The 16,812-nt window shown below is 39.3% G+C and overlaps 1 protein-coding gene across 1 annotated transcript; it reads right to left on the bottom strand.

Moving 5' to 3' along the window:
* Window positions 1-3,673: 3,673 nt before the first annotated feature.
* CAVIN2 (caveolae associated protein 2) lies at window positions 3,674-16,539 on the bottom strand. Its single transcript, XM_049773270.1, has 2 exons — window positions 15,803-16,539; window positions 3,674-4,765 (listed from the first exon to the last, which is right to left on the bottom strand). Exons 1-2 carry the CDS (start codon window positions 16,283-16,285, stop codon window positions 4,028-4,030), a joined length of 1,221 nt encoding a protein of 406 aa, XP_049629227.1. The 5' UTR covers window positions 16,286-16,539; the 3' UTR covers window positions 3,674-4,027.
* Between the last annotated feature and the right edge of the window lie 273 nt (window positions 16,540-16,812).

Raw genomic sequence — 16,812 nt, 5'->3', positions numbered from 1 at the left:
CTTCCTTCCTTCCTTCCTTCCTTCCTTCCTTCCATCCTTCCTTCCTTCCTTCCTTCTTTCCTTCCTTCCTTCCTTCCTTCTTTCTTTTGATTTTTTTTGGGGGGGCCACACCTGGTGACGCTCAGGGGTTACTCCTGGCTATGAGCTCAGAAATCGCTCCTGGCTTGGGCGACCATATGGGACGCTGGGAGATCGAACTGCGGTCCATTCTGGGTCAGCCGCCTGCAAAGCAAATGCCCTACCACAGAGCATCGCTCGGGCTCCAAATGTATTTTTTCATTCTTGTGTCTTTTATTGTCTTGGACTCTAAAAATGTTAGCATATGTGAAGGGCAGGGCTGGAGCAATAGTATAGTGGGTACGATGTTTGCCTTGCATGCAACTGACTACCCCTGCTATCCCTCCTAAAGCTGCAAGGAGAAATTTTAGTGCAGAGAATTAGTGTGGACAACAACACAGAAACAAAAAGGGAGAGGAACAAAACGTTCCACTGTTTAGCTAAGAAGAAACTGATTTTCACAGTGAGAACATCCAACTGTTTTGCTAAAGGGGTATTTTGTTTGTTTGGGAGGCCATACCTGCTGTGCTGTGCTTGGGGCTTACCCCTGGTTCTGTGCTCAAGGATTGCTTCTGGCAGAGCTTGGGGGACTATATGTAGTGCCAGGGATCAAATCTGAGTCAGCTTTGTGTAACACAAGCTCCCCACATGCTGTGTCATCTCTCCAGCTCAAGGCATAAAATTTTAATTAGGCCAGTTTGTATGAAGAAAAAAAAATTTTTTTTTAGAGTTTTGGATAGTCTCAACTCATGGGCACTACAAGGGTTAAATGAAAAATAAGGAGACTCGTGTTGTGTTTTTTTTTTTTTAATAATTTGAGTTATTGCTTGTTCCCTTTAGAAATGAGTTCCGGTTTCAGAAATCTTTATCTCAACACCCAAATCAAGCAGAATACCAAGGTCACAATGCCAGTTTAATCTGAAACTTGTTTTGCAGTGTCAGAGTCTTGGTTTTTAGGAAAAGACTTGTGGTTGCTATGGAACTGTTAATAATGACTACTGCCTCTATCTCAGTTCCTCACTCCCACTCTTCGATATAAAATCACTCAGGCACTGGCTGTAGGGCAGCAAACAAACTTTTAAGCAGGAATTAACTGGGCTTGGGCATTAGTGTCTTAATGTCAAGAATGACTTTCATTATAACCTCTACTTACCAGAGCAGCTGCATTGTGTTGGAGTTTTACAGTTTTCCGTGTGAGGTTCAATCTTAGTTCTTCAGCATAAGCATCACTAAAAGTAGAATCCTCATGGGCTTTTCTCACACAAGCAATATGAGAAATCTTTAGTTAATGCAAAACTGGACTTTGCATGAGTTTTTTTATTTGCATGTGTAAAACATTCAATAATGTACTCGATTCCTAAATGAAAACAGGAAAACATTCCTGTTGAAATATATGCCTATAACATTAAAAATAAAATTTGTAGGAAAATGACATTGTTGCTACAGATCTGTCAGATTTATGATCCATGTTATAGATACTTTTTACCTCTGAATTATGTCTCTAAGATATGATCTCAGTGCTTACTAATGTCTAACCAATCTCTAGTGGAAAACTAATCCAGTTCATGAGCTCCAGGCTCATAAAGTTAGAAATGGGTTATTGGAGGGAGTTTGAGGGTGGACAAGACAGATCTGATTTGGGGACTTTGTAGTTTCACCAGTATTATGCAAATAATCACCAATAATACGGAACAAAAAGCTCTAATTTCCACAGTGGCTGTACTTTAATCTGACAGACTGTGTTTTCTAACAATAATCTAGCTGAATTCTGTTTTATTGCTTAAGATTTTAATGTTTTGTGGAACACAGAATAAGCATGATTGTTAGTACAATCTTAAAAGTTGCTTAAGTATAGTTTTTTTTCTCTGACATACAGATAATGTTTAGGAACAAATCAAAAAAAAGTTTTTTGAAAACGGAAATGTGATAATTACTTTAGCTCAGATCTCTCAGCTCCCCAGATGCAAGAAGTGACAACAGCCTCATAAAAGTTAAAAAGGCTCACTTAAGGGCCCGGGTGAAATGAAGTCTTTTACCCAGTATATGGGTCTGCAGAAGACAAAGGTTTATCCGAGTGAATAAACTGACATACAGTTCGATAGGCTTATGTTTGCAGTGCTATTTAAGGTATTAAAGGGTTTGGCACAAAACAATAAAGATGCAGATGAAACTATCAAATTCCTCAAGTTGCTGTAATAAATTCAGAAACTCTCCAGAGTTGGCAAGCGGATGTCAGGAAAGTTAAATTTGAAGAATGAGACTTGTATGTCTAAATGAGATCAGGGAGAAAAAGAAAACAAAGTTAATAAGGGAAATCAAGACTAAAACTATCACCATTTTGGTTGGAGAGTTTAAAAATCATTGCTCACTGTTCTTTCTAAAATGGTTCTTCCAAAAAACAAAAACAAAAACAAAAAACAAAAAACAACCAAACAAAATAAAACACAAAAACAAAAAACATCAAAACAACTGACACTGTATTATACTTTTAATGTTTAGTTTATTTCAATTTAACAGTCATTGTTAGTTCAATAGTCTAATATTTGGGATACGTAAGGGTAAAATAAGAACACAGCTGCATAAGCTATGTTATAATTACATGTTAGTCCTATTCTCTACACAAGACAAAGATTAAAGTGTAATATAAAGTTACTAGTAATGCTGGGTATGAAAAATGTTGAAAATTTGCTTGAGGGTGCAACTATCTTTAATCTATAATTTGATAGTTTTTGAAAACACTAGTATTATGTAACTTACAAATATCACTGTTATAAAAATATCTTGTCTAAGTCAATGTGCACATATAAACTAAACTCTAACATATTCTAGTAAGTGGATTACTTTTCTGTGAAATTAAAATATAAATAAAATATGATCTGGGATGGTATTTCATTATGTACAAGGAAAAAAACTGTCCTTCCCAAATCTATTTTTCTTAACATTTTATGGCCTTACATTACATTATCTGGAGTGTAATAATTATTTTTGAAAAAAGTACATTAAAGAACAGTATCTGACCCATCTTCCTATAAAAGGCAGTGCTTAATTTTCAAAATGTGTATTCAGATTTTCAAGAGACAGCATCCTCTGGAATTCCTTTAGAGAAATATTTGTAATGTTTAGATTTATCAAAAAAATAAACATTAACACATAAGATGCTTTATATATTATCTGAAATATTAAATGTAAGAATAAAAATATAATGTATTATTTCAGGATATAGGAACTTATTTAGTATCATTAAAGAGTGAAATAGTCAAGCTAATCTAAGTGTTTTATTTTTGAAGAACATACAGTTTTCGCAGGGTTGTCATTCTCTTTGGCGACTTTGTTCCAATTCTTGTTCAACTTCTTAGGTTTCTTTTACTAATTGCCCCAATTTGCCTGCATATATTTTGATATTGGCAGATTATTTGTCTTTCAAATTTTCTTTCCTTTCCAAGAAAACCGTGGTTTCTATAAAGTCAAGAACTGAATTCTCTTTTCCCATGAAAAAGCATCTTTTGTTCAACCACACATCTATGTTATATATCACTCACTAGAAGAATTGGGTTCACAGATTCCTTTGAAGTCACTGTATTGTTCATGTACTGTTGTTGTTGTTGTTTTCAGTATTACTGGTATTCAGCGAGCCAGTGGAATGGCAGAAGATGAATCACATATCATGATTAATATCTGAAGTAGTGGACGATATCTGAAGACTGCTCCAGGTTCCCCCCTCTCCTGGACAAGCCTGGAGAGATCATTTGAAAGCCTGAACCCAAGACCCTACTAATGATGGGGTCCTTGCCAAGTTTCCTTCACAGGAAATGTGGGTCCCATTGTGCTGCTGACTGTGTACTCACTACCCAGGCAGTAAAATGCCTGGGGAATGGAGCTGTGGGGAGTGTGTTTCCAGGCTAGCTGAAGGCACCAGCTATGGGGCACCATGGAGTTAGTTCAGGAGGACTGGTCCAGCTGAAGGACTAGCTTAGGAGGACTGGTCCACACGGAGCACTGCTGGCTGTGCAGCCTCCTCCTCCTCCTCCTGCTCCTGATTTAGCACGTAGCCTCCCTCGTAGCGCACTTTCTGGGCCTGCTCCAGAGCCACTGGTTCCTCTTCTTCATTTTCCACAATTGTCAGGTTGACGCTGCTGCCCAGGGCAGAGTTGCTCTCTCGGGATGCGGCTCTCCCGGCCTCACCCTCCAGGCTCTTCCCTTCCACCGTGATAGAAGCTTCAGAAAGACCTTCCTCATCATGCCCGTCTGGCAGACCCTCAGACTTGGTCTCAGAATCTGCAGGGCCTTCTCCTTCTCGAACTTTCTTTCGTCCAAAAGAGAAAGGGGAGCCTTTCCCAGAGGTGATTTTCTGGTGATTGGAAGTGAGTGTTTTCTTGATCTTCTCTCTCCTCTCCACTGAGACGATTTTGGTACCCAGCTTGTTCATCTTTTTCTCAATGTTCTGGCGAGAAAAGGCTTTCTTAAGGCTATCCACTTTTCGGAGGCTGGATCTTTTGATTTTTTCAGCACGACTTTCTTCCAGCTTTTCCTCTGTGCTATCGTCCAGGGCCTCCTCGCCTGGGGCCAATTCATCATCATCTGAGGAGAGGTCCACTGTGTGCAGAGTTTCCTCCAGAGTCTTGTTTTCATCCGCCAGCTCTTCCTTCCCATCAGCTGGGCTGGGAACTGGCTTCTTCATGAACACCTCGGCAGGGATCTCGTTTTCTTCCTAGGAACAGTGGAGACAGTGTGTTACTCACAATGGCTCAGACAGGGGCCTGCTGTGTTTTCATTTGAATACTATATGTGCTTGGGGCATGTGTGTGTGTGTGTGTGTGTGTGTGTGTGTGTGTGTGTGTGTGTGTGTGTGTGACAGAAACTCAATGGCTGTGGCTTCTCGGACCAGATTATGAAGAGTTAATTTGAAAACTGGTCAAGTCATTCCCTCTGGATCAAGCTAGGCGCTGCCAATTGGGAATATCTGGAAGGCAACTGCAGCCAGAGCTCTATCAGTGACAGGCTTCAGGAAGTGGGCTGTGGTTCACCAAGAGTCAGGAAGCTGCAGAGATAAAAGGAGCTAAAGTGAGGGACTAGGAACCCAATCATTTTTTCTCTTTTTTTTTCTTGGAGGTCAAAGGGCCCCAAATTCTACACCACAAGACTTTAAGGGTCAATATGGAAATTTTAAAAAAAGAAGTGGATGTAGGAGAGAGAAATGGACAGTGTTCACTTGTTAGACCCATGTCAAAAACCTAAATCAGGTTCCCTGCTCAAAGAGAAAACACATGTAAACAATACGCTCAATGTTCATAGCTGTTCAAAGTAGACACTCGTCTTCCTGATGGTGTCATTTTGACTACGAGAAGCAATGACTGGTCTTCCTGGAGCCCCCCTCACCAAGCCTTGTGGTTTAGTTTTTCTTTTGTGGGGCATTGATAAAAGATGGGTTACTCTGACCATTTTTAGAATTGTGAAAGGAATTATGTTCCATATATAGCTTATCAAGCTCCCAGAGCTGCCTCAAGCAAGCACCAAAAATTTGAAGATTCCGAATGCTTTCTCCCTTCTTATCCTCTACACATCTACTTCATGTTAAGTACACAGACATATTAAGTACACATGTTAAGTACACAGACAAAGATCTTTCTTTTACCATGTTTTAAGAAGTCCAGCCTAAAAACATGCTTCCAAAGTACAAGGGAGATGAGTTTCTGGCATTACTGAGAGACTTCTGAATTTAAACAAACATAGGAGAGGGTTCCCTTACGTTTTGGGGTTTTCTTTGAATATTAGAACATAAGGGTCTGTTAGCAAGGTACCATCACATGTTCACTTCAGGAAATGGCACATAAAAATGAACTCTGCTAGAAAACTTGCCTATCTCTTTGTTGTACTAAGTGGCTGTGTGGCTTTTAGCAAATAATTTAATCTACATGGGACTTGTGTTTCTTCCAACTATGAACTGGAAGATTTGACCTCAATCAACAGGTTTTAAGCTGAATTTCAGAGACACAAGGAGTTCTGTCAGAACGTTGGGGTGGATGAGAATCAAATGCTTCAACTAGAGGCTGGAATGTGATTAGGATGTGTGTTCCCCAATGTACTTTCAGTTTGGAAAATGACTAGAGTCAGTACATTTAAAAGTCTGCTTGGGATTTAAACTTCATGCCAAAACTCATGCTATTGTTAAAGCTGTCCCTTCTCATTTTGAAATTCTGAGGGAATGCCAGTCAAATCTGGATTATGATAGAAAATTTGTTACATAAAAACACACAGTGAGTGTTCCTACATAGTTCCAACTTTCTAATACAAAGGCTAAGTTAATAATGCTTTGATATGACGAAACTTTAAAGTCTCACCTTCTATTGGATCTGGAGCGAAAGTATAACAGGTAGGGCACTTCATTGCATATAACCTCCTGGGTGTGATTACTGGCACTACATATGGTTCCCCAAGCTTTGACATTAATGATCCCTAGTTCAGAATCAGGATTAAACCCTCAGCACCACCACCATAAGTGAAAAGGAAAAAAATCCCCATCAGCCAGTGCATAGTCTAATTATGATTTTATTTGAAAATATTCAGACTTGTGTCCAGCTTTTCAATACACTTATTCATAATAGATTTGTCTCCCATTTGTTAGAAACAAAGAATAAAATCCTGGGTAGAGGCAAAAAAAAAAAAAAAAAAAAAAAAAAAAAGCAGTGAGGATGGTTAAATAGAATCCACCTTAGCTAAAAAACATCTCAGATTCCTCAGATTCTGTTTTCCAAAGCTCTCTCCACACACTCCCATTTTGAATGTCATAGGAAGTGCCAGGAATACAGTATAAAAGATGCAGTAAAAAAAACTGAAAGAAATATGTGACTCACAAGTCATTTCTGATATGGTCTTTTATAGAGACACAGTACTTTCTCACATTTCCTGCCTTTATTTCACTGGCATTTTCTTTCAATGAGGGTTGGAAGGTAGGTCCTCATCACTAGAATAGTTCTCAGCATCTCAATAACTACTTATTGAATGAGTGTGTGTTGGGTAAGGTGACATTGTAAGGAAACACAGAGGAAATTAGAGATTGATCCTTCAGGGGGTAAGCTTGAGGTCTAGGAAAAAATGGATTTGCTCTGTATCTCAAAGAAACTTTGCTCATGGCTCCTGCCAGTGGAAAATGAAAATCCAAAGCCCCAAGGTACAATGGTTTCCATTTATTGGGGAGGGGGTTGGACCACTCTTGGTGATGCTTAAGATTTACTCCTAGCTTTCCACTCTGGATCACCCCTGACTGGCTTGGGAGAACTTACTGGGGGCCTAGGTTCAAACCTGGGTCAGCTGTGTGCAAGGCAAGCACCCTATGCACTGTGCTATCACTCCAGACCTCAGTGGCTTCTAACTTTTAAGGATTTTCTAGTTAGATGAGTGCTGCTACATGAGATGCAAAATCATAAAAATCATAAAGGCTTTGATGCCTAGTCCAGAAGAACAATTACCTCTGTGGTTTGACAGAAAAGAGTTGTCAAGTTTTGACAGAAGTTACTTGTAGGAACAGAGAAAGCCAAGAGCTTAGAGCAATAAGGCAGTAATTAAGAAGGAATATTAGTGAGATAAACTCTGGGGGCTAGAGAGATAGCACAGCAGTAGGGCATTTGCCTTGCACACGGCCAGTCCCGGACAGACTCCAGTTTGACTCCTGGCATCCCATATGGTTCTCTGAGCCTGCCAGGAGTGATTTCTGAGTACAGAGCCAGGGATAACCACTGAGCACCACTGGGTTTGATGCAAAAACCAGAAAGAAAAAAAAAAAAAGAAGAGAAATATCAGCTCTGTCCATTGGAGCAGAGGGAGGTACATTTTGCATTATACAGTCTCTCAGGTTAACCAAAAGAGGAACCAAAAAGCTTTGCTCTCTGGAATATCAATGGAAGGAATATACACTATCAATAATTACAGAATAACCAAGCAATATTAAATTTCTTCTTGCTTGAAAATTTTATTTTAAAAAAGTGTTAGTATTATTGATCATTCTTGTCCTGGGTCCTTCTTGGAAACTTTTAAGAACATGTATTAACAGCAAGTCAGTGCTAGATAGTCAGTTGCATAAATGAGGATGGTAAAGTTAGGGAACTCAATTGGAAACCAACTGAACTCTTGCACAATGCCAGGGAAACATATATGTAAGAGCTCATTAATGCCAACCATGGAAATAAACCCACTGAGAACAAGATAACACAGAGTTTACTGAATGGACAGGTAAAAATAAGTTAGATTTGTCTTCTTGGCTTACTGCTCTGTTTTGGTGGACATTTTAATTACTGACATGGAATCTTGTGTATTGCTTACTTGCTAGTGTTGATTTTGTGACTTCTTATGGCATTCAGTCCAAGAATTACCACTTACTTTTCATACAGGAAATTGTGAATGCCAAGCACATTCAAGTGTTAGCTTTCCATAATGTTTGTTTAAAAGGATAAAAATAGAGACATTCTTTGAAATGTCTATTGTTTTGTAAAATGTGAGGTGTTTGACAGTGGTGATGGGAATTCCACTTGAACTGCAGACAGTGGCTCCTATGTAAGTGCACAATCTTTCAGGCTCCAGGTCTCATCTCACATGTACCCTTGCTTATTCCTCTCTTCTACATTTCATGGAAATACTTGAACTTTCCTCTGCCTACAGCTGAAGTGACACTCCTGCCTTCAGCTTCCTGTCATAATATTTTCTATCTGCTTTCTCTTAAAGATTCCGAGACTGGCAGCTTTTTCAAGAGGGAAGGACCAATTATACTTCTTCAATCTCATCTCTGTTTACCAATGTTAGTTACCCAAGTATCTCCTCAGGGTTCACAAAGACTTCCTATGGCATTAAGAATTCCGAGTGGGATGCACTACTTTCTTGGAAAGTTCTCCTTGGTAGAAGACCCAGGAGCAGGTGACTATTTGCACTACAGATTTACTTTGAAGGAAGCCTTGAGCTCTCACTGATGCAACTGCACATAGATTGACCTTTCACAAGGACCCTTAGGAGTTTTTCAAAGAAAGGAAAAATTAAACAACACACTCCAAACATATAGCATATATGAATGATATGTTTGCAGCAGAAACGAGAAAAGGAATGGAAAGAACTCTTGAGAAGTGGCATTTTCTCTTGCACTTCAGCTTGTTTGCTGCTCATATTGATTCCAGTGAACTAATAGTCCCCATAGTGTTTATGATACCAACACAGAAGAATTGTCAACATGCTAGCTGGGCCTTCTCGGGTTGCAGCTTTTGGGGAGCGAATATTCTTTATACATCTGTAGAGATGTACCTTTCAAAGAGAAAATTTCCAGGCTTGTATTAGGAAAGAAAGCCCACACTTTGCCAGCAAGTCACATTTTGCTCTGTCACTAACTTGTCGTTGCTTTGGTTGAAAGAAAATAACAAAGGATGTTATATTTCTACAGGGATACACAGTGGCATCCAAAGGGATATGAGGACCATAAATTTGTGTCCACATAATGTTTTATTCAATAATTTCTAAATACTAGTTATTAAAATGGAACTTGACACCCCTGACATTCTGATTATTTATAGGTCTCCTTTATACATTGATGGTTTTCTCCAATTTGTGTTTCTGAGGTATAGATTGCCAAGTGGATAAAGCCATTGATTAGAACTGCACCCCTAAGGCAGCTGTTGGTGGAATCAGCAAGTCATAAGAATAAAATGCATTAGTTATAATCCCCAAGCAGTCTTTCACATTCTGGAGGATTTAAAAGTTTCATTATTTTTCAGTGTTATCAAGGGTTCAATTCTTTTTTAAGATCACACTGTTTAGGTGTTCTTTGTTATATACAAAAAAAATAAACTCAACAAAATAAAACAAATACAAATCACATTTGAATTATTTAAAAGCTGATGTAGAAACTAATAAACAGGAACTTTACCATAGTGAAATTATATCGTTTGTTTTTACTTATTTTACATTTCAACTCTATAATTTCTATTAATAAAATGAAATCTTGCTAGTCTTTGTTTTTTAGAGGTCTCTTGCTACTTTGATTTAAAATGTGGATAAAATATGTGTTTAGAAAAGATGCTTTCTGGCTCTAAAATATTTGATTTTGTGACATAAGTTTAAATCCTATGAAAAATAATTTATACATAATAGAAGTGATCTAATGCAAGAGTCAAATATATATGGTAGTTATATGTCATATATATATATAAGCAGCATATATATATAAGCTGCATTGAAAACATTTTTATTCATTCAGTTCAAAAAATATAGATTACAAAACAACAGAAGGGGCAATATTTACTTACAAGGGTTATATCTGAGAATGACTATTTTTTAATACATAAAGAAAAATAATGGGGGGTTTGAAGAAATACCAACAATAATCAGTTATTCATTTCAGTGTGTGAGGCAATTCTGACATTCAATAAGTGTAAATAACAGTAAGAGCTAGTGGTTTTTTTTAATCTCATAAACTAAAAGGGTACTAGATAAATAGCTCATCAAACTCAATATCCCATTATGAGAACATTAATTTCAAGTTGTCATAGAAAGATGTCTTTGATGATCTACTTTCCCATTTCTTCCTAGTCTGTACCAATTTAACATTTTTGCTGAGAGTGAATCTGAATAAAGTAGTCTTTAAAAAATCAATTTTATGAGTCCAAAGATGTTGAACTTTTAGCACCCTTCTAAAATTCTAATCTTATTGACAGAGCCCAAATGATGAATATTTGAACATATTTACAGGCTCAGTTTTCCATGAATGTATCCACAGCAAACATCTAACCTCAACTCTTTTCACCCAATTTCACAATTCTATGTAGATGAAAGTGTAAGCTCTCCATGAATCCTCTAATTTTGTTCTCTGGGCTTGAAATTCTTCTCAAACTGCTCTTTCACATAATCATTATTAGAACCTAAAGAGGACAAAATTGGTCAACACACCCTCTTGGACCAGTGACTGTGAAATTCATCTCTTCAAACAGAGAAAATTTCCTCTTCACTGCTGACTTATTAACATTTGTACAAACTCTATTTTTAGTAAAAGATAAACCATATCTATAGGCAAAGAATTAGTCTCATTAGTCTTTAGCATTTGCTTTATGATCAACAATTCATGTGAATCTTATTCATTTATACTGGTTCAGCTATAGTATTTTAAATTAAAAAATTGCTGGAAACCAATGAAAAATAATTAGGAAAAGCTTCTAAGATTAGCAAGGATTTTACAATATCTGATATTGTTCAAAGGAAGATGAACTTTTTTCAGTTTTAGCTACTACTTATAGTAGTATATAATTTCATATGCATAAAATTTATATTAAATTATATATTATATTTATGTAATTTAGTTATAATTTGAAGGAAATGCTAAGGTAGGAGGGGACTTACAAGCTACAATAAACTTGTAAGTTAAACAAATAAGACAATGTTTGGAAATAAAAGTATATATCTATATATCCAGTAAGCCATCCAAACCAATCTACAGACGAACTAGTGAAAAGGAATACAGATATTGGAGGCTACAATAGGATTAAAAAAAAAAAAACTGAAAATGTTACCATCTAAATATCACAGCACTAAATGTGCTCAAGTCAGGTGACAGACTTTAGTTCCTCACTCTACTTTCATTTTCACATTGAATTTTTGTCTTAAAGTAGAAAGCCAACAGATTTTGTAAGGCAAAATCCCATCAAAAGTTCCAAGTGGACTGAAAGTGAGATTATTTGGAGACACAAAATACTATCTGGTGCACTGTCTTCCTCTTCACTGTGCAGACATAGGAAACATTCATGTTCCATACTGTGAAGACTAGGCTATTAGAAGAGTCTATTTAGGGTTGCCCTTAGGGCAAAGCAGACTGCTTTCATACAGTAAGAAAAATCTGAAGCCCATTTAAACATGGTGATTGTCAGACAAGGCAGGGTGTGTATGCATATGCATCAAAATGCACTTAAAATTGCATAGGCATAGCTTTGGAAGGGCCTGGGCAGGGTGGGGTTAGTTTTGACTCAAGAGTCAAAATTTGAGTTTGGTTTTAGTTTAAAATATATTAACCAAATAAAATAATATTTTCACAAATGCATTTTGCATTTTCTGGGGAAGAGCTTATTTTCCATGAATATTTACATTATGCCAGTCATTAACCATTTTTCATATATTATTCCATTTATCCTTCACCCTATCTAATAGAAGAGAAGAAAAAAATTACTGCAAGGAAAGAGAGACACTTTGGAATTAAACCTGGGTACAGTTCTCAGCTTCCCCTCGTACTAAATACCTTTAGATAAGATGTAAATATCTCTGAATATCAGCATCTTCATATGTTAATTAAGGGCAAGTAAAATTACACAGAGAAATGTGTACAGTGAAATGCATAGAGCTTACTTTGTACTATTTTTTTTCTTTTGCTGTTATTAATATCCTTAGTGTAGAAGCAGAGAAATAGTATAGGGGTTAGGCACTGCCTCACATGTGGCAGATCTTAGTTTGATTCTTGGCTCTGCATATGGTCCCCGCAGCACTGCCAAGAGTGACATTTGATCACAGAAATGGGAATCAACTCTGAGCATCACCAGGTGTACTCTAAGGCCCCTCCCCCCACCACCAAAAAGAAAAGAATCCTTAGTGCACAGATGAGCAAACAAAAGTTTGATAAACTTAAAATCTGCTGATGATCATATAACTGGGAAGAGGTGAAATGAGACATTAAACCAAAGTCTGCATAAAAAAAATTTCTGTCCTCAATCTCTAACTGGGACATTCTCTATTACATATTAATATTTTATTCATGGGGCCAGAGATCAAAGAGCTGGTGTACATGCTTTACATGCATACCGGAACCCCTGTGTTTCTTTTATGCCACACCCAGTGACGCTCAGGGGTTACTCCTGGCTATGCACTCAAGAAATCACGTCTGGCTCAGGGGACCATATGGGACGCTGAGGAATTGAATTGCGCTCAGCCACATGCAAAGCAAACACCCTACCACTTGCACCACCACTCTGGCACCCTGTTTTACTTTTTTTTTATTTTTTAATTTTGTTTTAGGCCACACCTAGTGATACTGAGGAGTTACTTTCCAACTTCACACTCATAAATTACTCCTGCCAGGACTCAGGAGACCATGTAAGATGCTGGGAATCAAAGTCAGGTCGGCCACAAGCAAGGCAATTGTCCTATCTACCATTTTGTTGCTCCAGCTCCAGGTGTCCTAAATTTCATTTCTGGTTCCTCCTACACTCTGCTAGAATGATTCCCGAGCACTGTCTGGGAGTGATTTCCTGCTACCACATGCTGGAGCTCCAAAAGCACACATAGGTGTGATATGTATAAATGTATACACATCTATGTAGAATCCATTGGCATGATTATTACCATAAAAATGATCATTGAGGGGCTGGAGTGGTGTCACAAGCAGTAGGGCTTTTGCCTTGCACTTGACTGACCTAGGACAAACTGTGGTTTGATCCCCCAGTGTCCAATATTGTCCCCCAAGCCAGGAGCGATTTCTGAGTGCATAGCCAAGAGTAACCCCTGAGCATCACCAGGTGTGGCCCCCAAGCCAAAATAAATAAATAAATAAATAAATAAATAAATAAATAAATAAAAGATCCTTGAAAAACTGCATTTGAATATTTTTTAAATAATATCCTTGCAGTACCCTTACAGTTGAGATTCTGACTATCCTTTAGGCTAATAAAGAATACAACTTTGGTAAAAAAAGGTCCAGTTTACTGTCTTTTAGCTCCTGGCCTCTTGAATGCTAAGTATCCTTATTGGTTGCTGTAAAGGGGCCCAGAAGGGAGAGTGAAGAGCACTCTGCATTCTCTCATTTCTCTCATTCTCCCAGCATCCTCCTTGACTGTGACACTTATTTTTCACCTTTCATTAACTATATGGCGACTTGCCACTATTTATGCCTGTCATTTCACATTGTTAAGTTTGGTATGACAACACAAGAGACTTATATGCCTTTACCACAGAATGTGTATTTAAGGCCTCCAATGGTTTTTCTAAATGTTATATTTATGATTCTCTTGCATTTTTAGTCACATCTCTCTTCCCTTTCTTGTCACCCCTCATGACCCCAACATCCATGGCACCCATGGCAAAGCCAGAACTCAATCCTTACAAACTGCATCTCTTCTATGAGATAAATGCTTTTCCCTCCTCCTAAAAATGAGAGATGGGACACGATCATCTTTATTCATACTGGGAAGAGAGAAATTTCCTTTGATGACTCAGATTTAAACAAGTCTGAACACATCTGTTTTTGTTGGGAGATGAGTATTTAATTTAGAAATGCCGGAGAGTTGAGATTTCTAATATCTTTTAGGCTAATAAAGTCAGGACCATCGAGGGCTTCAAACCAAACAGAATAAGACCAAACCAAAAACCCAGTTATGGGGCTTTTTGCAGTTGCTCTGGTGTACAGACAACTATTTCTATTACAAGCTAAAAGTTGCCAAGGCAAAAGTCTATCTAGTAAAGGGGGGAACATCAGTTGCCTGAAGCTTTCTATCCAGTGCAATGTGGGAAGGACAAAAAAGCAGGGAGATGAGTCTTTCCTTTTATGGGAGGAATGGGGTTCTAACTTGGCAGAGAGAATTCCTTTAGAAAAAGAAGGCTCCCTCGCTTTAAATTTCAATTTCTAAATCTCTCTTGGGAGATGAAGGCTCTTCTTGTGCATATTTCACAATTTAACAGTCGGTTACAGCCTCTCCCCTCATGGCTCTGAAATTCTGCCCTATTTATATGGTTGCAACAAGCCGGCCTTGGGGCTGGAATGATCCCTGCTTTCTGGGCTCTGGCTGGCAGATTTCACTGGGCAGAAGGTCTTGTAGCATTAGGCAGAAACTGCCCTTGGATTCACAAATGCCCACCAGTTGGCTTAACAACAGCTCCACACAAGCTCCCTGTCCCCAAATAGCCTCTTGCTACACTAATTGCATCATTGATGCATTTAAAAAATTAAGTAGTCTTTTATTCCAGGGCAACTGTGTGAAGAAGAGGAATATTCACAGAAGTCTATAGCCTCTGTGACTGTAACTGATATGTCTGCTTTTATTTCAATCCACACTTGTGGTCTCCAGGCAATGAGAAAAATTTCAAGTGCATCAGTAAAGAGTTAGGCTTTTTATTTTTATTATATAATTTGCAGGAAAGAACTCAAGATTGCTGTGGTTGAGAGGTTCTTAGAAAGAAGAAACCCATTCAACGCTGATGGGATCACTCTGCATTATTTGGTCAGCGCTCCCAAAACATTTGATAGCATTTGGCCAAGGAGATATTTGAAAGCAGTCTGATTTTGACTTTTTGCTTTAAAAAAATGCTAACAACCCCCCAAGCCTTCACATGATCACCTAACTTCCACAAAGAGTTAACAAACAGGCATGGAATTCATTTGAACTGTCCAACTAATAGCTGCAGCCAAATCGAAGTTCATAACGCAAAGAGACAAATGGAGCTGGCTGGGGTGAACACACCTGCTCGCCTTCCCATCCCACATGGACCACATCCAGGTACACAAGATAATTGACTGGGGCCAACAGCATCTCATGTTCAGCCTTGGCTGACTTGACCTGGGAATTTCCCACCCCCTGTGCAGATTTCACGTTTGCCTGTTGAAGGCAGATGAGGGCAGTGTCTGGTGCATGCCATCCCTGACTGGCAGGACAAATAGCTCGGGGCCGTAGGGACCTGGGCGACTGAGACAGTGACTGTGGGAGCATCCCAGCTGGAGGGAAAAGGAGGAGATACCACTGACCTGGAAGATGAGCACTTTGAAGTGATTGCGCCGCAAGAGCTGTGCGTGATGGCTCTCCAACCGTTTCACCTGCGCGCACTGGTGGTCCATGCGCTCCTTGACAGCGCGTGTGTGCGCGCTGACCTTGCGGGACTTCTCCAGCAGCTTGTTCACCGTGTTGCTAGTGGACGTCTGGTACTTGGAGAGCTTGGTGAGGTCGTTCTGGATGCCCTTCACCGAGCCCTCCAGGTTGATCTGCCGCTGTTCCATCTTGTGCTGGTTCTCCTGCACCACATCCAACATGTTCACCAGCTTATCCAGCAGCGTGAGCACCGTGACAGCGTTCACCTGAGCGTTGTCCCGGATCGCCTCCTCCGTGCTGCCCAAGTTCAGACTGGGACTGGGAGTAGAGGAGGGCACTGGGCTGGGGCTGGCTGTCTTGTCCTGCCGCATGTCAGAACCCTGGTGCTGGGACTTCTCAGCCTGGACAGCGTCTTCCCCCATGGCTGAATGCGTAGCCAAGTTTTCTTGCTAGGCCGAAGAGGTGGGGTGGTGGTGGCTGGTGAGAGGTCCCTAAGCCAGGGCTCCGGGCCGGAGCTCAGAACACCGCTGTCCAGGACTGGCCGAGGTTCAGACAGGCAACAACTGGCTCCACTGATTAGGGGAACTGCATTCCGGCTGCTCTTAAAAGTCCCTGCTCCACCCAGTGGGAGGTGAAGGTTACAGAAGTGAGAACCACTCAGGGTTCAGAAGGCTGTACACACTTCCTCCCTGCGTTCCTGGGCATGGGACATTCTGTTGCGGGGTGAGCTTTTTATTTTTTTTTCTTTCTCTCTCTCTTTCTCTCTTTTACTCCTCTTTCCCTTGGAAAGTAAATTCAATGTCATATTTCTATCATGACTTCATCTAGAGGCGGAGAAAAACAAGCCCACTTGGCTCAGTTCCTTGGCCTTCCATTGGCTCAAGCTGGTAAACTTTTCCCCTGGCTGCTATGCTACAGATGCAACAGAGCACCTGTTTTTTTTATTTTT

The sequence above is a fragment of the Suncus etruscus genome, chromosome 5 (assembly GCF_024139225.1).
Source record: "Suncus etruscus isolate mSunEtr1 chromosome 5, mSunEtr1.pri.cur, whole genome shotgun sequence".
Classification (NCBI taxonomy): domain Eukaryota; kingdom Metazoa; phylum Chordata; class Mammalia; order Eulipotyphla; family Soricidae; genus Suncus; species Suncus etruscus.
Note: the sequence above shows the minus strand (reverse complement) of the source record. Positions and strands in the feature narration are given on the sequence as shown.

Bases quoted from the DNA above. Each gene is read 5' to 3' on its own strand.
- CAVIN2 (XM_049773270.1), bottom strand. From the start codon at position 16,285: ATGGGGGAAGACGCTGTCCAGGCTGAGAAGTCCCAGCACCAGGGTTCT. The intron at 4,766-15,802 runs GTCAGTGGTATC...CACTGTTCCTAG, and splicing joins TCAAAGTGCTCATCTTCCAG to GAAGAAAACGAGATCCCTGC.